This window comes from Malania oleifera, chromosome 8 (genome assembly GCF_029873635.1).
Source record: "Malania oleifera isolate guangnan ecotype guangnan chromosome 8, ASM2987363v1, whole genome shotgun sequence".
NCBI classification, from domain to species: domain Eukaryota; kingdom Viridiplantae; phylum Streptophyta; class Magnoliopsida; order Santalales; family Ximeniaceae; genus Malania; species Malania oleifera.
The window spans coordinates 90367691-90388487 of record NC_080424.1 but is presented as its reverse complement, the minus strand read 5'-3'; the positions used below and the strand labels follow the sequence as shown (position 1 = coordinate 90388487).

The 20797-nt window shown below is 36.6% G+C and overlaps 1 protein-coding gene across 1 annotated transcript; it reads right to left on the bottom strand.

Moving 5' to 3' along the window:
* Positions 1 to 8305: 8305 nt before the first annotated feature.
* Positions 8306 to 20576, bottom strand: LOC131162804 (protein NRT1/ PTR FAMILY 4.5-like). Its single transcript, XM_058119403.1, has 5 exons — positions 20359 to 20576; positions 16602 to 17048; positions 16332 to 16456; positions 15400 to 16248; positions 8306 to 8465 (listed from the first exon to the last, which is right to left on the bottom strand). Exons 1-5 carry the CDS (start codon positions 20572 to 20574, stop codon positions 8306 to 8308), a joined length of 1797 nt encoding a protein of 598 aa, XP_057975386.1. The 5' UTR covers positions 20575 to 20576.
* Between the last annotated feature and the right edge of the window lie 221 nt (positions 20577 to 20797).

Genomic DNA, 20797 nt, shown 5'->3' with positions numbered 1-20797 from the left:
TGTATATTTATAAAGCACCAAGGATATTTAATCAAACATTAATATATCTAAAATATAGATCTTTTAACAACCACACACAATAATCAAAATTTTTAACCAATGAAGAAAAATAAATCTTTTACCAAGCAGTGAGATTTTCTAGATATAGTGTTTATTTATTCTCCATCACTCAACACCTTTTAACTATAGATTTCTAAATGAGTGGTTCTTTGAAAAATATATATCTCAATGACTAAGTAAACTTTTTCAAGTAATGAACTTGTTAAACAAAATCTCTATATGGTTAAGAATGCTCAAGATCAAATTCTCTAAAGATATTCAATAGCAAGTGATGAGATGAGAAGCTCTTAAAAAAATAACTTGAATCACTAAACCTCAATACCAAGAAGAAATAAAGTTGAATTAATGAATGCCCTTTGATTTCCGGAGTAGATTTGCCCAAAGAAGATGAATGTAGAATGAAGTGCATGCAATCGTATATCAATCAACTTAAGTTTCCCTATGTTCTTGCAATAAGATTTGTTCTTCTCTTATTGCGTGTCTTAGCTTTGTTCTAGGGTTTGGATATTCAGTATATATAATGTCTTACCCTTAGAATTGATCTCAACCGTTGGATCAAAGAAATAGCTCGCGAGTTCTTTTAATTAAAATCAAAATTTTAAGTTTTCTCGCAAGTTCAGGCGACTGAGGTCAAAGCCCAGGCGACCGAAGTTCCTTAAACCTTAAAAAATTAACTTGGAAAATAGGTTCAGGTGACTGAAGAGTGGTTCAAGCTCCTAAAGTGAAGAGTTCAGGCGCTTGAAGTCCCAAGTTCAGGAGACTGAAGTGCCTTGGCCAACTTGCTGTGTTTTCCATTAATTCTTTAGGCTACCAAACTTAATCTTCAGGAAACTGAGGTTGAGTTCAGGCTACCGAAGTCCCCCTTTTCTCAATATTTCCTTTTTTAATTTAAAAATCTATTTTACTTTCTTTCTTGACTCTTTTATAAAAGCACTTTCCAAGGTTTTAAGAATATTTCTAAGTCCATGAAAGTCCCCTAATGATGTTCATAAAATGCATGAAACCTAAAATCATTCTAGGTATATGTTGAGCCTCAAATTAAGTCATACGAAAATGTAAATATATAAGTTTTAAATACTCATTCCCAATATGTTTTTGAATTTTGCCACTTGCATCTTGATTCTTGTACTCTTTGATTTCCATGGATCTTACCAAGATGTGTCAGCTTTACTTTATGACTTCCATGACTTGTTATCTTTCCGTGCATGCTTAATATAGGTCATGTTCACAAACTCAATGCACAGATCAAATACCAAGTGATTTGTCATTATCAAAACAAGATTGAACTCATAGAGTCAACATATTCAATATAGTGTATAATGAATGTATATACTAAGATTTGGAAATTTAAGCACGCTCCACTTCCTGATCCTATAGTCATCACAACCCTTAAACCTAAACACTAAGGAAAGATTAACTAGAAAATAATTTCAATTTAAATCCATTTTTATTTAGGTCTTACAGGGTTTGCCTTCATGATTGCCCAAATCATTTTCTTATCTAAGCCTCTTCCATTTTTATTTGACGTAGCATGATACAGGGTTTGCCTTCATGATTGCCCAAATCATTTTCTTATCTAAGCCTCTTCCATTTTTATTTGACATTGCATGATTTTGGGTTTGATGAGCTAACCATGAACCCTTTTTGAAAAATTTATTTCTTTTAATTCTTGAGGATTCATTGTGATTATTCTTTTCATTTTTAATTTCAAGTGTTATGCTTGAATAATTATTTATCTCTTCCTTTAAGCAGATGATTTTCAAGATCTTCTTAACCTTTTTCTTTTCAAGGATGGCATGACACTCTTTTAATTTTTCTAATTGCTTTGTCAACCTATTACTCTCATTTTTCAAAAAAGTTTTCTTCTTAGACATCTCGACTAGAATCTTATGAATTTTAAATGATTCATTTTCTAGTGCTGTATGTGAAGGCATGCTTTCATTGTAAGAATCAAGACTTGATTCATCACAAAATTTATCACTATAACTTTCATATGAATCAATGCATATAATTTTATCATCAGAACCAATAGATGACTCGTCATACACTATATCACAGGATTTGGCACAAGAGTCATCATAACATGCATCACATGGATTATTGCATGAGCTAATAGCACAATTATCACTAGGGCAATCAGATGATTCATTGCATGATATATTCTACTATTGAACATGAGAATCATCAAGTGCATCAATAACAGAACTATCACAATATTCAACAGATGATTCAGCATAAGTTATATCACGACATTTTTCATATGAATCATCATATAGATTATCAATAGAACTGTCATGAAATTCAACAGATGATTCATCATTTGACATATCATAACATTCAGCAACAGAATCATCTACAGAGGTTGAGATAGGAGCATATACCTCTCTGTCTGTTAATGCAATTGCCTTATTATTTACCACTTCCTGAGTGGTGGTCACATTATCCTGGGACTCTCCATATCTCCTTTCTAGTTCATCCCAGATTTCCTTAGCGCTAGCACAAGCCATGATCTCATGAAAAATATCAGTCTCTAAAGCACAGTATAATAAATCCATGGCATATGCATTCGCATGTAATAAATTTATATCGTTTTCGTTAGTTGGCATACAAATTCGTTTGACAATCACCTACCAGACCCTCCAGTCCATAGATTTTATAAAAAATGCTCATTTTGATTTTTCAGGTCGTGTAATCGACATCACAAAACAATGGAGGACAAGAAGGTGATTGTCCCTCACCGAATGGGGATACACCAATGTGAGCCATTTTGATCTTTTACAAAATAACGTTTAAGTCTAGGTAACGAAGCTCTGATACCAATTGTTAGCTTTGGTTTATTCCTAAGAGGGGGGGGGGGTGAGTAGAGTATGTAAAAAATTATCGCCTAGGTTGAACTAGATTAACAACTGTATTACTTAACCTAGGGTCTATCTATGCAATTATAAACCTAATCATTCACAATAGTAAAATATAAACATTCATGTGCAGGAATTTAGAGTGTGAAAATTAAAAGCACACAAGAAATGTTATTGGGGTTTCAACCAACTGTGCCTACGTCCCCGCCGCTAGCTCACAAGCCCGAGGATTCCACTAAAGGCTCACTTAAGGGTGGAGCGGCACCAATTACAACCAAGTCAATTAGCACAGGGCTGACCTCAACCTTTACAACCAGGTCAATTAGTGGGGCTGAACTCAACCAACACACCTTAACAGGATGGCGCACCTAGCTTTCCTAACCGGGTTTAAGCCAATTCAGAACTATTTCAAAGGGCTAGTCTCCCTCTTCAGGTCCGTGCCTGGAAATACAAAAGTCTATGCTCAATCAAAGAATGTTGGTACAGTGATTGTGCTTTTATGTAAAGTAGATATGTACCCAAATGCGTTCAGTTACAAACACCACAAGATGATTTAATATGTAAACTCAATGTGGTCTAATATTTCAACTCTCAAATATATTTGCTATCAATGTAATGAGTGCGAGAGAGTGTCAACAAGAAATCTTTGTATCTCAAGATATTCAATCAACATGTTCACACAAAGATGTCAAGCAAATCTCAAGATTATCAATCAGCAGGATATCTCAATCACGTGAAGATTAGATAATGTATATGCATGGTTTTCAAGAGATATATAATCTTTGTATTCAACAAAATGATATGTAAGTCAGTGAATATTGCAACAAAGATTAATATCACAAACACATATATCTTCCCAAAAATATATCGAAATAAATCACACAAGATATTTGAGAATGTTCTTGAAAATGTTTTCACAGCCCAAAAACAAATACAAGCTTTTGCAACACAAATGCAATACTCAGAAGCTTAAAGTAAGTCTTCTTAGGATAAACTTATTAGCTAAGTCCCTTAAGAACACTTAGGTTTTAGCTCTCGTTAAAATCAATTCAATCAAAACATGAACAGGAGAGCAAACCTATTAAAACCAACACTCAATCAACTTATAAAGATTTTAAGCACTCGAAGAGGGTAAGTATGAGTGATTGGAGTATAAAAATGGGTAATAATATTTTGGAACTTGAGAGAGAATTTATTAATCAAGTAGGCTAATCAAGTTGCTAATTTTTTCAAATGAACGGGTATTTATAGACACCCCATGAATTATGACTGTTGGGGACAAGACTGGTATTATTAGAAAAGATTAATGACGTTTTAATTATTTTAACCCTCTTAAAAATATTTAACCACGGTAAAAAAATGAAGGTAACCTGAGAGCACCGGTCAACCAGAAGACTTTCGGTCGACCAAAGTTCTTATGGATTGGTCGACCGAGCCAATTTTGAACTTTAGGGTCGATCAACCAAGAAGGGCGATTTTTCTAAAGTAGCGCAGTTCGGTCGACCAGAGTGAAAATGAACTAACTGGTCGGTCGACCAAACTGTTGGGTTCCCACACGTGGGAACTCGGTCGACGAGGTTGGTGCAATACAAAAATGTCTTAGTCGACTAGGAAGTCAAACTATTGACTTCAAGGGGTTTCGGTTGACCAGGGTCAAATGAACTATTATATCTCGGTCGATCGGGCTGTGGTCAACCAGTTGACCCAGACCGATTTCGGTCGACCGGGGGTAGAATGAACTACATGTGTCGGTCGACCGAAAGTGCATAATTTGTGCATTTCAGTCCTGTTTCAATACACAATCACCTTATTCAAGTGCCTAACACATACAAGTGTAATGGTGAGTGTCCTAGGGTCTTTTCTAGATATTTTTCATTTTGAGGACATTGAAAAAATCCGATGTCGGTTGACCCCTAAGGTCTGTCTAAGGTCATTTTTATTTTGAGCTTGCCTATCGTATCATGCAGGTGATGCATGCAATATTACAATCAAATAACCTAATTACTATTAGAGACCTTTTACATAAATAAATTATATATATATATATTACAATGCAAAGTAATTTGTTAGCTTTACCGTGTCCCAAGAGCAAGGGTGAATTGGTATATTTTAAAATTTAACCCCTAAGTATTCCTCCTAACAGCAATATGTTCATAACCCTATGGTCAATCTAGTGCAAGTAATTTAAATATATCAAAAATTAAATGAAGCAATTTAATTAACAACACATGCACCAGAAAAACAATAAAGTAAAAGTGACACACAAAAATATTATCGAGGTTCGACCAATTGCCTACATCCCCGCCTTGGCTAACAAGCACAAGGATTACCACTATCACTTGCTCACTAAACCGGGTGGAGCGGAACCTATACAAACCAAGTCAATTAGCACAGGGCTGACCTCAACCTTTACAACAATCCTTATCGGGCTATATTACCGCCCCCTCAGGCCATGCCTGGAAACACTCTGATATTACAAGAAAATGGTACAATGAAATAGTGCTTTCACGTAAAGCAAATTTGTACCCAAATAGTGCGCTCAATCACAAACACATCAATGGTATGAATATAGTGTAAGCTCAGTGATGTATGTTTTGCTCATTCAATGCTCAACACAAAATAATCAGTATGATGCTCAAGAGTATTTCAACACAAGCAACAACTTGAAATTCTAAATAGGATATCTCAATAGCATATCAATATTCCAAGTAAAATAAGCAGATAATCAAACTAGCTTCAAATAGATTTTCCTCAATGAAAGATGTACAATACTAGTTTGAAGAAATACTTGTTAGTTTGAAAAATCTTTGCACACTTCAAGCTATCGAACACTTGCAATGAAATGCAAATATCCAAGCTTCCTTTGTTTAATCCCACGCTAGATTTATAATGAAGAAATCTGTGGGTTAAACCTAAGCTAAAACTCCCCGAGAGAAATATATAAAACTATCATATAAATGGGAGATTTTAGCACAGTATAACAATCACAATCACACACAAAGAACTCTCACCATCTCAGATCTTATCAAAGGGGGCAAGTTTGAAAGTATTTGGGCAAAGATAGGGTTTTGAAGATAGAGAGAATTTCTTTGCTATTCACTTTGCTAATCCATGGCTAATTTTACAAATGAAGGTATATTTATAGCTAGGTGAAAAATTACAACCGTTTGGGATATGATGGGTATTATTAAGAAAGTCCCAAACAATTAAAACCCAATTAGCCCGTCTTAACCCTATTTTACCGCGGTTAATTTAATTTTAACCGGCTGGAGTTTGGGTGGCTGAACGGAGGTTCGGTCGCCCAAGAAGACAAGGCAATAAAAGGTCTTCTACATTATTCGGTTGCCCATGTCGTAGTTCGGCAGCCCGAATCAAAGACAGTAGCAAAGCTACGTGACTTTGGGTGCCTGGTACATGGTTCGGGTGCCCGAACTTTTATGTTCGGTCGCCCGAGTCTATTTTTGAACTAAAATGCTCGGTCGCTCGAGTTGGTAAGTTGCCCCTTTCGAGGCTTTTGGGCGGCTGAGGAATATGTGCACACTTTCAGTTCGGTCGCCCGAATACAGGTCAACATGTTAATCTCCAAGGTTTGGTCACCCGAGGCAGTTTGAACTACTAGGGTTCGGTCGCCCAACCCCTCTTGGTTTGCTTAGATATATTCAATTTAAGCACAATCATTTCATACTCATATTTTATGCAATGTGTGTGTGTGTGTGTGTGGGAGCCTAGGGTTTTACTATGGTCAAGTTGAGCTCACACTATATCGCCCGAATACAGGTCAACATGTTAATCTCCAAGGTTTGGTCACCCGAGGCAGTTTGAACTACTAGGGTTCAGTCGCCCAACCCCTCTTGGTTCGCTTAGACATATTCAATTTAAGCACAATCATTTCATACTCATATTTTATGCAATGTGTGTGTGTGTGTGTGTGTGTGGGAGCCTAGGGTTTTACTATGGTCAAGTTGAGCTCACACTATATCTTGTGTGCATGATGTGCAAGTGATAAGCATACAAGTCATATCCTAGATTACTATTACAGACCTTATTACAAATATGATTAATATATTACAATGTGAAATTACAAAACTTCACGATCTTCTTGTTTCTTCAAGTGTCCTTGCTTGGAAGATTAATTTGAGCTTGCACAAACACTTAACAAACATCAAATATCAAGATTTGTCATTATCAAAATTGGGTGCGACCTATAAGGTCAACATAATTAGGTCTTCAATCTTCACTTGCTCTATGTACATCTTGATCTTGATAATTTAGGTTCCTGCACATAATCTCAAATACCCATTAGATATAATGAGTATTTTTCATAATCAAAACAGGGCATGATCTATAAGGTCAACAGTGTCTCAATCCCAGATAGTTTGACATACCCCCAATGATACAAAAGAATGGGTAGCATCTAAGTCAAACAAAAAACCAGCTTTATATGATAAATCAATAAGAATACCTATCATAACGTCACCTGCAGCCTCGGCGTCTTCTGGTATCAATGCATAAACCCTCACCAGGGCTGTGTTCCTCTACTGGCCTCAACAAGATGCCTGATGACCTCCTTGGAATGGTCTAGGAGCTAGTGCATGAGGCAACGGTCCGGGACATGCTCGTGCCATATAGTTGGGTTTCCCACATTAGTAGCAAATGTTCTCTCATATCTAGCATTCGCCCATATGTCTCTAGCCACACCTAGGGCAGATGGGGTAAGTCTGCTCACCCTGAAAATCACGATGTCCCGTCATCTACCTTTGGCCTCCACTATATTGATCTCCCCTCCATGGGCTGGAACCTACCTGAAATCCCAGAGGCATGGGACTCTTTCTCTGACTCGGTGCTCCCACATTCCTATGATTACTTTCCTCTACTACTGTGTCCCTGTCTACTAATTCAGAAAAATCCTGCACCTTTAGAACTACCACCTATTTAAAGATATCCTACTTCAAGTCCCTTTCAAAAATTCTTTCCTTCTTACCCTCATCTAGTACAATGTAAGAAGCAAAATGTAACAACTCAATGAACTTCATCGCATACTGCTAAACTGTGCTATTTCCTTGAGTCAAATTCAGAAATTCTACTACCTTAACCTCTCTGATGGTGGAAGGAAAATAATGGTCAAAGAAAATTTCCTAAAATCGGCTCCAAGTTATGATCACTGGTATGGGTCTATGTTCCTCTAATAATTTTATGGTTATCAACCATCTCTTAGCCTCACCCGTCAATTTATAGGTGGCATACTGGACCCTCTGATCATCCATACAATGTAGCGCCGTCAGTTCTTTCTCCATCTCTTGCACCCAATTTTTAGCAACTGCAGGGTCAGCTCCCCCCTGAGAATGTCGAAGGATTCATTTTGGTGAACTTCTCTATTGTACAACCCTGATCTATAGATGGCCTCCCTGCTCCCTAGAGCTCTGTGCAATCTCAATCATAACCAACTTAGTTACACTGCAAAAAATGGCATCAGAATCACCACCGCCCGCACTAGAGGGCCCCGCGCCATCATCACCACTAGCGTAAGCACTGCTACCTCCAGGGTCCATCCTGAAAAGACAATAAACATAGTCTAAGGACCCTATTTTGTTAACATAACCAATATATATTTAGCTGACTAAAATCTCAGATCATCAATTAACTTAATGTCCTTACTCCTAAGTTAAGATTCAATATTGCAATTTAGAAATACAACCCGACAATAGTTTACTATGGCTTTCCTGAAATCGTCACCCGAGGAAAAACACAGAAACCACCACAGAAATCCTGTTTCCAGACTGCAGAAAAAAACCCTAAATTCTTTTCTTAACTCTCTAACCTTGACTCTCTAAAATTATGTTCCTATACTTTGGTATTGTTTCCGCTGTACACTAAAGTCTACAGAACCTAGTAACCTAAGCTATGATACCAACATGTAACAACTTGAAATTTCTGCTATATTTTATTTTCCACATAAAAATTATCATAATAACTTTGATACCAATGCATACTAATAAAGTCAAAGTCCACTCAAACCCATAGGTAACGGGGATATACCCATCTAAACATACATATCGTCTATGCAAAGAAAACTATAATTTATACAACCGTAAATATATACAATACCAGAGTTCTACTATGTCCATAAATACATAAATGTTCATCCTTAAAAGGAACCATAATAACCTAGGGTTATAACCCTAAATATCCATCCTGAACTCAACCTCACAACTTACCCTTCAGCCAGGGTAGTATAAAATAGCCTCCACTACCTTGGAGCTTAGTATGCTCTTCTATGTGGGTTTCCTAAAATGTTTGTAATGCCAGGGCGAGACATCTCTCAGTAAGGGATATAAACTAATATTAGTGTGTGGCAACGTGAGTATCATTGTAATATAAATATATACTGAATGTGGTATATAATATCTATTAAATAAGGAAAATATGTACATAATTCAACTGTATTTGATAAAACTAATAAAACTATTCTGTATAAAGTTGTATAGATCATATTTCATATAACATATGTATTCATAAAAATCATCTGCTATATTTGCATAATACTTAAATCACACCCTAGATGGATAGCTAGCTGATGTCATGTATTACCCCCACATGACTAGGTTATGCAGCCTGTAGGCAGGACCTAGCAATGGCTAGCCCACCACACTAAGTTAACTGATAATTTTGTAAGTACAATTGGCTTGCCCAACCTGGTCTAGACTGCAAGGGGGCAACTACTCCCACGTTGATGCACAGTCGACTATCCAGATTCCTACACTCTATCTGAGATGTATGGTAGTACTATCTGAACTGATAGCTACGGTACCATGCTCTAAATCTAAACTAAGCCATCCAGGTTCTGCTATCATATAATACATTTCTCATAATATAATTTTGAAATAAAATCTAGCTTTTATTTCTTTATGAATAAAAACTTTCATTTCATAATTTCTGAGTAAACTGTCATATTAGAACTGATCACGGCATCTGCACCGGCTGAATATCTCAGCATCAGAGTCGGCTGAATAATATGACATCTAAGCCTACTGAATAATACGACATCTAAGCCTGCTAAATAATACGACATCTGCGCCGACTAAAAGTTACAGCGTCTACACTGACTAAATTTCATAATATACGTGAAAATACAATTTCTGTACTATTTATAACTTTTCTGAAAACTATCATTAAAACTCGCTTGTTATGTGTTTTTATGAAATATTCTAACATGATATTAACTACAATAAAAATCTATACTCAAGCCACACAGAAGTGAATACTATACTATAACATATTATCTGTCCTGAAAATATATACTTTTATGACAAAATAATATTAAATCTGTTTTTTCAAAGTTTCCTCAGTTCCATCTCAGTATTCCCAAAACTATAAATAATTTCTAAATTAAATACTAAATATTGAATAATGCTTTTCTAAAAATACCTAACTTAGTTTATCCCCTTACCTGCTTCCTAGGAAACCTGCTAAAATCCTAAATCACACGTACAGCGTCCCAAAACACCAAACCCTAAATCAGATCAACCCCAATTTAAGCAACTCAAACTTTAGTATATTAACATCTAATACATTTCCTGGTTCCAAAAATACCTAATGCTCGTGAAAACCTTAAAATAACTCACTTACCTTGATTTTGGAATGGAGCCCAAGAATTTCAAACCAACAATCTGCTCGGTTAAGTTGTAGAAAATTTCCCCAGGATCAACGTGGTAACCTCTAATCGTCGAAACGGGAAAAAACAGAACCGAAATTGTAGAGAGAAGGTAGGGTGGCCAAAACTTAAAGAGAGAAACATAAGAAAACTGATTTTCTTGTTGAAAATGTGATTTTTGCATATATATATATATATATATATATATATATATATATATATATATATATAAACGGCTGGCCACGTGGCTTCGTCAATGAGACACGTGTACTCATCAAAAAACTGTAGAAGGGTGTTCGTCGACAAAGATAATGAGTTCGTTAATGAACCCTTAATGGCCTGAATTCCCTACTGTCGGTATCTTCTCGTCGAAGAACACGCGTCTTTCGTCGATGAGATCTAGAAGGACGTTCGTCAACGAGAACCCTAGGTTTGTTGACGAACTCCTACTGATGCTCCTCAATAAAATTCCTTTTCCTTCTTCCCTTTTCCTTTATTATTTTATTGTTATTATTTTTTTCCAGGTCTCTACATAAGTTATATGGGTGATGGTTCCTATGGTCATTCTAAGGCCTCTTGAGCATAAATACATATTATACATGATATCCAGATTATTCCAGACCATTATTACAGACCCAAAATATAAAATAAAATGCATTTTACAATAAGAACAAATGTCTTCGATCTTCTTGCTCGTGTGACTTCATGAAATGCGCCAGACACATATGATCTTGGAGTTTCTTCTGATTTCCAAGTCCCTTGATCTTATGTGTGCTGAAATTTAGACATGTTTACATACTTAAGCACACATAAGATACTAATGTTTTGTCAGTATCAAAATAGAGATTGAACTCAAAAAGTCAACAAATCTCACTCAATAATATACAATAAATACTCCCTAAATCTCTCTAATATACACGGGATCTCTGTGATAACCTGCTTAATTTCCCCATATATATATTTTTTATTTTTTTTAATTTTATAAAATCACAAATCTCAACTCAGTAGATCATAATCCACCTAGACCCGTGGGTACCAGGGATACATCAGAACACATAACAGAAGCTTAAGCAACAGGAAACATACAATCACAATATTATAAATACGAAAACATCCATCACATGACCATAATTACCAGAGTCACTATATCCACTTTATTTCAGTATATACATCCCAAAAATAAGATCTAGGGACATTTCCCAAAAAATCCAACTGTCCCTACTAAAACTTATCCTTCAAAGAGAGCAGACAAACAACACTAGATCAGCGGTGCTTTTCCCGCTCTCCTATCTGAGGCTTTTTAATAGTTTATAAAATTTTGGGGTGAGACACTTCTCAGTAAGGGAAATAAACTAATACTAGTGTGTGGCAATATGAGTATTCCGTGTTATACATATACCATACAGAACATATTCAGTAACTATTTTGTCAAATCTGGGAAAACATATATATCATCAAAACATGGCAAAACATACTACATTTTCATAAACATATTTCATCTCATACAATAATAATACAAAAACATTCCTGGTAGGTTAGCTGACTGTTGTCATGTATTACCCCCACATGACTGGGATGTGTGGCCCGAAGGCGGAACCTGACAATGGTTAGCCGACCACTGCCAAGTCAAAAGTACAGTCTGTAAGTCTAATGGGTCTGCGTAACCTAGTCCGTACACTAGGGGCGCTCACACACTTCTTAAAAACTACATTGAGCATCCAATCTCACACCACTTCGTACAGCGGCGTTAACACAAATATCATGATCATGATGACCATGGACACATAGCAACGGTACCATGCAAGTGCTAGCCTAGATAAAGCCAATCAGGTTCTGATACCATATAACATATATTGAAGCTGTGATACATGGATATTTCATATCATCAATTTTTAAATCAATCGTATCATTTTGCATATATACGTATATCATGAAAATCATCGGCCCGTACGCTGGTATTTCACATTTTACCATAACTCAGCCCGTACACCGACAAATCATATACATAGCTCAGCCCATACATTGGCAAATCATTTCTATAGCTCGGCCCATACACCGGCAAATCATATACATAGTTCGGCCCGTACGCCGGCAAATATATAAAAATCAAGGCCCGTACGCCAGTTTTCTATTATAAAAATCCGTATCTTTATCACATTCCCAGAAACAGTATTTCATATTAATTTCTACTTATGCCACACTAAACAGATTTTTCGTATATTTAACATATCATCACTTTCAACAGCATTTTCCCAAATATAAATCATATATAAATATATTTATTCTCCTAAAATCAAATGCTGTAACAATATACATATTTTTCATAAAATACTAGCTTAGTTTATCCCCTTACTTGATTCTTGAAAAGCTCCTAAAAAAATTTGTCCTGCACCCGTAGGGTTCCCTCTCAACACCTTGAAAACAACATTCTCCAGAACTAAAGTTCAATATTTCTACGCGTATAACACTTTTTACAACTGTCAAATAACCAAATACTGAGTAGAAAGCCTTACCCTAGATTTGGAATGCTCTCCAACTCAGCCCCACCGACGATCCGCTCCAGCAGACTTGCAGAGAACTTTCTTAGGAGCGCCGTGGTGGCTTCAGATCGTCGAACCAGCAGAAATATGATCCAAAATCTTAATGAGAAGGAGAAGAAACAGTATAAGGAAAGAGAGAGAAAGAGAGAGAGAGAGAGAGAGAGAGAGAGAGAGAGAGAGATTTGGCGCAGGAAAATGACTAAAAATTCTCGTTTAACCCTATTTATATTGCAGGATTCGTCAACGAGCCATGTCACCTCGTCGATGAGTCCTGTAGAAAGTTTGTCGATGAACTTCAACCCTCGTCGACGAATTTCAGGTTTCCACAAATTCTCTCTCGGTATCTTCTCGTCGACGAATCCTGTCCTCGTCGATGAGCTCCTCCTATACCCTCGTTGACAAGTCCCCTGTGTTCATCGACGAGGAGCTGAAAAATTCATCGAGATTATGCCATCCAAAATGCAATGTCGTTGACAAACGCGAAGCATTCGTCGACGAAGTCGACTACCTCCTTCTATTCCTGTTTCCATTTCCCTTTCTTTTATTATTTAAGTACTATTATTCTTCGGGTCGTTACAATCTCTCCAATATACATGTGATTTCTACATAGTCAAATTGAGTTATTATTAGTTTGATCACAAAAATGTGGGGGGTATCTAGTACCAGTATGATTGGAATATGAAATTTAATGAACTCTTTATCTAAAGGAGTAGCCAGAAAGCTAATGAAAAAAACATCGAGGGGGAAGTGTTTTTAGCGCTTAACATAAATTACTAATGAAGACAAGGTAATTTATGTGATTGGAGATGTCATGAATTAGATTTAATGGATAATAACAAATCATTGAATAGTTTGGTAGGCATTATTACTTGTTCTGATCATCCCTATGGTATTGAATTAGTATAATTGTAATGATTGTAAGGTTAAGTTTATCTCTTAATATCATTTTTTTTAGGTGGTATATTTAGTTCTAGTTACACATTTAATGGATCTACCTGTGAGTGTGGAAGTAGGGTCATTTTGTATGAAAGTTTATTGAGCTAAAACTTTTTAGAGCTCTCATGAAAATTTAGGTATGATGTGTGGCCTATTTATACTAACTCCTAAAAATTTTATGTCTAGAGATGTTATGTTAGTAATGTTTTTATAGTGTTATGCCAAAAGAATTTGATTCAAAAATTTAATATTTATCAAGTTTTTTGTAACTCAAAACAAATTTTCTCTAATTGCAACTCAAACCGAACGGTATTGTCACCCAATACATTATATCTCTTGGTAAGCCAACATCATTTATTATCTTTTTTTGTTTATTTTTTATTTTTTATTTGAACCATGTGGGAGATTGTTAGTATTATTGTTTATACATTTTGAATTAAAAATATCTATTTCATAAATTTTATATTACAACTAATAGTTCTATTTTTAATTAAATATACGTTAAATTTAATATTTTAATTTTGATGACTTTTTAGAGTACAATATTATTTTTTATAGTTTCATATTTATTAAGCTAAAAATTATTTTTTAATTTTTGCCTATGTAAAGTCTTATTGCAAATGGAGAATGTTAGCTCTTGCAATGGAGATTATTTGAGAGATGCACTAAAATTTACTTGGAACTTTGAGCATAAGGATATAATGAGAAAGGGAGATTAAAGAAGTGGCTTTTGCTTTTGATGGATCCAGATAGACATAATGCAAAATTTTTCAAGCTGTGTTGGAATATTCAAGGTAAGGAAGTGGCAGATACAGTGTTATTTTTCTTCAAAGAAGGCAGCGTGTTGAGGGAAATTAACTCTATATTTATACTGAAAAATCCTTCTCAAGCAAGGACTTTAGATCACTTGCAAATGGCAAAATCGGTTTATAAAGGAATATCAGAGATTTTGGCTAATAGCCTTTAGAAATGTATTGGTGACTTTGTTGATATGAATCAGTCTACATTCATTCAAGGAAGGAGTTTTCATGACAATATTTTACTAGCACAATAATTGTTGGAAAAAAAAAAAAACAAATGGGAAAGGGAAGAACAAATGAAACAACCTTGTTGCTCTTCATCACAAGATTTGTTCACAAGTAATTAATGTGGTAAGTAAGATTAGTTAGTATTTTGATGCTTAATCAATTCCAACCATCTTGAAATTCCACATCAGATAATCGATAAAAATGCAATGCATAGAATTTTCAAAACAGTGATATTAATATATAGGGGAGGGTCGTTGCAACACTGAGCATTTTCTTTTGGAGCATTTCTCCTTTTTGAAAAGAAAATTGTTGGGGGTTTATCACGCTACAGCTCTGCCATTTGAGCAGTACCCTTGCCGGTACCCACTTGCTGCACTTCCACCTTCTTATATTTATACCAAGATGCGCACACCAAATAAAACCCAAAATTTAAGATACTCAATGCCGACAACAACCAATAGAAGTAGTTCAACTCATCCCTGTTCAAATTATTGTTGCCCAGCCACCCACCGCTCACCTTGTTCACCACCTCCACCACCACCGTGCTTGTGAAGTACCCAAATGCAACAGAGCACCATGACACGGCTGTGCCCAATGCCTTCATACCCCTTGAACTCTCTGCATAAAAGAACTCCAGCAATCCCACAAATGTGAACATATCAGCCGCTCCAAAAATAGCATACTGGAAACCCAGCCAAAACACACTTATTGGTAAAGGCTCAGCAGAGTCCACCATGTTGTGTTGAACTGCCACAGATTTCCGGCGGGTCTCGATGACTCCGGCAACTGCCATGGAGATTGATGAGAGGACTAACCCAACCCCAATTCGTTGGAGATGCCGGATTCCGGTGGGAATCCCAGTGAAGTTTCGAACCAATGGGACGAAAACCCGGTCATATACTGGGATCAGGATGAACATGAAGAGCAGAGGGATTACTGGGATTGAAGGACCGGGCACTCGAAAACTTAGGATTTGTGTATCCATGGTGATGCTCTGCTGGATGGAAAATGTTTGGAGTTGTGCCAAGCATGTGTTCATGAAGACAGTGCTTAGTATAATTGGGAGCATGCGAACTAGGATCTTTGTTTCTTCGACTTGTGTCACTGTACATAGGCTCCAAGGTCCAGGAGTAATGCCTGTTTGGGTGATCCTAACCATTGCAGCCCGATCCAAGAACCTGGAAAGTTAAATTGGTCGCATATTATCAATGGGCTAAGCTTAGGACATAGAAATATAAATATGAAAAGTTCAGCAAGGTACCTGAACTGATCAGTTCTCTGAAGAACTTCAGTTTCCATCCCTGCTTCTTTGTCATGAATCTCATGTAATTCGTCTGCCCTTTCAGGCAATGGTAGGTTTCGGTTCCGAATTGCAGCAACAAAGACCTAATTAAATCCAAGTATTAAGGGAAAAAAGTTTGGAGTGAATGAAACTGGAAAAGGAAAACCATTTGATCGATTTATCAGGGAATTGATGCAGAAGGTAGCTAGGTAGGTCCAAAAATGAAGAATATTGTGTTGCTGCACTCACCCGAAGAATGCGAAGGATGGGGCTCCCCTTGGGGGAATTGTGTCGATACATAGATTTGCCCATGCATATGAAGAAGATGGCAAAGAGTACAGCCATGGTGCACACACCAAACGCCCAATCCCACCCCTGGTTTTGGCTTATCCAAACAACAAAAGTCACACCTACCATAGCTCCAATGGTGAGGCTGAACAGGAACCAGTTGAAGAAGCTTGAGAGGAGAGCTCTTTCTTCTGGGTTCTTCTCATCAAATTGGTCGGCTCCCAAGGATGGCAGGGCTGCTTTAATCCCTCCGGTACCCATTGCAGCTAAATATAGACTGGCAAAGAGAATCGCAACCTGTGTACCGGTGGCAGCCTCGCACTGATTCGATTTGCTTGGTGCGATGTCTTTGCAGGGAAAAGGCCTCAATTGATCAAAGTGTGCTTGAACTGTTAAGAGGGCGTAACCCTGCAAAAGTAGTACTATAATTAGCTATCAACATGTCTTGGGAGCTTCTTGCAGTGTAGATCACAGACCATACCAAAAACTAAAATTGAATAAAAATGAAACACAGGCTTGCTGCATACATTGAACTGCAATGTCCGCTGATAATTTATGGCAAATCTAGTAGCTATTATTCAATATATGTTTCGTGATTTAGCCCTCTTAGACTATTATTGGTGTTAGCATAAGTGGAATTTCCTTCTTTTTTTGCATTAAGAAATCTGTTTGTGAGTCTTTTCCATTCGATGGAAAATAGAGTGAGGGGGGGGGGGGGGGGGGGGGGGGGGTGTGGAGAGACATAGCTAGACCTAAGATCTAATAAGATTAAATTTTTGGATCAATCTTTTGGATTAAGTTGGTGTTCATCCATATATATTAAGTCTACCTATGCACTCTTCTATTGCTAATAAGTGGTATTAAAGTCAATAGTTCTCCTAATGTGCTAACAATTGGACTCCCTCAATGCTAGCAAGTGGTATTAGAATCGACGATTCTCTTAACGTATTAATAGTTGGAGACCCAAATGCGTGACCAAAGTCAATAAAGATTATCTAGGTCTGATAAATAAATCTAAATAAGATCAAGACATGAGAGTAAAATTTGGTTTGGAGGCACATGAAATACAATCCTAGATGTAGACATGTGGAAGAAGAGTAGTAATGAGTAAACACTCGTGCTTTCATGCTCTTTTCCATGATTGAGTAATGACTCTAGTGTTGTTAAAAGTAATAAGTGAGAGATAGATTGTTAATTTGAAATCCACTTGTAATAAGTGAAAGATGGGTGCTTATACACATGATTGAGTCCAAGACCCAATAGGTTTAAACTGTTGGGTCTAATTAATATTCACCTATATATATATATATAAAGTCTACCTATGGACTTTGCTAGTACTAACATTTTTCTTTTTGAGAAAAGTCGACGAAATACTCAGATCTTCAATGAAAAATATAGTGAAGGAGGGGTACTTATATATAGACACATACACACGCACACACACATAGTTAGACCTAAGATCTAATATATTTAAACTTTTGGATCAATTCTTTTAGGCCAAGTTGGTGTTCGTCTATATATATCAAGTCTACCCAAGCACTCTTTTTTTTTTTTTTTTTCTAACAAGTGGTATTAAAGTTGATAGTTCTCCTGACGGGCTAACAATTGGACTCCCTCAATGCTAACAAGTGGTATTAGAGTCGATGATTCTCTTAACGTATTAATAGTTTGATGACCAAATGTGTGACCAAGGTCAATAAAGATCATCTAGGTCTAATAAATAGATCTGAATAAGATCAAGACATACGAGGTAAATTTGTTTTGGAGGCACGTGGAATACAATCCTAGATGTAGACGCGTGGGAGGAGAGTAGTAATGAGTAAACACTCATGGTTTCGTGCTCTTTTCCATGATTGAGTAATGACTCCTAGTGTGGTTAAAAGTCATAAGTGAGAGGGCTATTGTTAATTAGAAATCCACTTGTAACTTTTTCCCATATTTAAAAAAAAATTGAAAAAAAAAAACACAAACAAACAAACTGAAAAATGGGTGTTTATACACATGATTGAGCCCAAAACCTAATAGGTTTAAATTTTTGTGTCAAATTAGTATTCACCTATATATATATATATATATATATATATATATATATATATATCAAGTCTACCTATGCACTTCCCTAGTTCCAATATTTTTCTTTTTGAGAAAAAATTGACGAAATACTCAAATCTTCAATATTAACTCTCCTAGGTCTTTCTCTTCCCATTGTGTCTTGCACATACATAATCTTGTTTTTATACAAGAGCCCCGTCTAACTTATGAATCCATAAATATCTTTTATAACCTTGTTTCTATACAAGAGTCCCGTTTAGCGTATAAATCCATAAATATCTTTCTACTTTTAATACAGTTCATAAAAAAGTATTTCATTAGCGGGAAAAAAAATTGTGGTTCTTGTTCATCAATTTTGAGGTAGAACAGGACAATTTATTAAAAGCAGACCATTGGAGAACATTATTATGAAAATGGTCTATGATTCTGCTCACACACAACAAATCAAAAGAAAAATAAAAGAGAAGAAGAGGAAGGGCAAAGCAATTTAGGATTTGGGAGCTTGTGTGTTTGATGCTCCAAATGTAAATTCTCTTCATCACTATCCAAATTTTCACCGATTTCAATCTTTGGTTATATACATATATAAGCTCCATGTGAAACTCTGAAATGATTTCATTTACTAATATATTGAGGCTACGTCTCAACCTTATTAAAACACACAATAGAGTGCAAGTTCTTTGGTTCGGGCCCTTACCCTCCACACGACACTTTCCACTTATTTGAAAACTTCAAGTGGACCAGCCTTTTAACCTGCAAGCCTGCAACTCAATAATTTGCCAAACCTAAATGGTAGGGCCATTTATAAAACCATGCCTCCCAATCTCTGATCTCTCCAAATGATAATTGGGCACAGCTCTGGCAGTCTTAGTCTGGTTAATCTGGTTTTGATCTTACTTTGTATTTAATATGTTAAATTGCTGTTGGTGGGTTTGGTTCTGTCTCTGTTTTTTTGGTTTGGCATCTGTTTGGTTATCTGGCTTGGTCTGTATGTGGGTGCCTGCCTAATACCTACACTGTTTTGTTTATTCTCTCTGTTTTTAACCTTTAAAAAGTGTACAGAGAGAAAAGACCATGCTCTTCTATTTAGACCATGACCCTCCTCTTCTGTGAAAGGGGCTTGGACAAGCGGTCTGGGTGGATTGAAGGATAAACTATAGAGGTAGATTGGGACGTGGGCTGCACTTCTAAATTTAATACAGATCGTTGAGAGAGAGGGGGAGAGAGAGAGAGAGAGAGAGAGAGAGAGAGAGAGAGAGAGAGAGAGAGAGAGACTAAAACAAAGCTTCAAAATTTTCAAAGTTGCATGCAGAGGCTGTTTTTAACCTTTAAAAAGTGTGTGCGCCTGCCTAATACCTACACTGTTTTGCTTATTCTCTCTGTTTTTAACCTTTAAAAAGTGTACAGAGAGAAGAGACCGTGCTCTTCTATCTAGACCTCCTCTTCTGTGAAAGGGGCTCGTACAAGCTGTCTGGGTGGATTGAAGGATAAACTATAGAGGTAGTTTGGGACGTGGGCTGCACTTCTAAATTTAAAACAGATTGTTGAGAGAGAGAGAGAGAGAGAGAGTAAAATAAAGCTTCAACATTTTCAAGTTGCATGCAGAGGCAAGAAAGGAGTGAGTAGGGGTTGTGGGAAATCCCGCATGGAAAATTAACATACATACCAATAATTCTATGAAGCCAAACAGGACACAGGTCTTGAATCTTGATAAGTAGGTGTCTGAAATTAATCCCCCAAACAGAGCAAGCACACAAGAGGTCCCCAGGAAGTTTGTAAGCGTGGTGGCTGATTTTGTTAGGCTGAAGTTCATGTAACCATAAAAATAAGTCACTAGGCTCACTGAATTCGACACGAATGCCATGTTCTCCAGTCCCTCCATAGCTGCATGTTTCCAATCAACAATCCTCACAATCCACAAGAAGAAGAGAAGAAGAAGAAGAAGAAGAAGAAGAAGAAGAAGAAGAAGAAGAAAGAGTGATGAAAATCAGAACATATAGTATGGACAATTTACAATTACCATAAACAAAGTGCGCAGCTCTGGCTCCACCCAACTTTGTTTCTTGTTGAGGCTGGGGAGCTTTAACATCTCTGCAGATGCCCTG

Bases quoted from the DNA above. Each gene is read 5' to 3' on its own strand.
- LOC131162804 (XM_058119403.1), bottom strand. From the start codon at position 20,574: ATGGAGGGACTGGAGAACATGGCATTCGTGTCGAATTCAGTGAGCCTA. The intron at 17,049-20,358 runs GTATGTATGTTA...CTACTTTTGCAG, and splicing joins TTGGCTTCATAGAATTATTG to GGTTACGCCCTCTTAACAGT. The intron at 16,457-16,601 runs GTGAGTGCAGCA...GGATTTAATTAG, and splicing joins CCATCCTTCGCATTCTTCGG to GTCTTTGTTGCTGCAATTCG.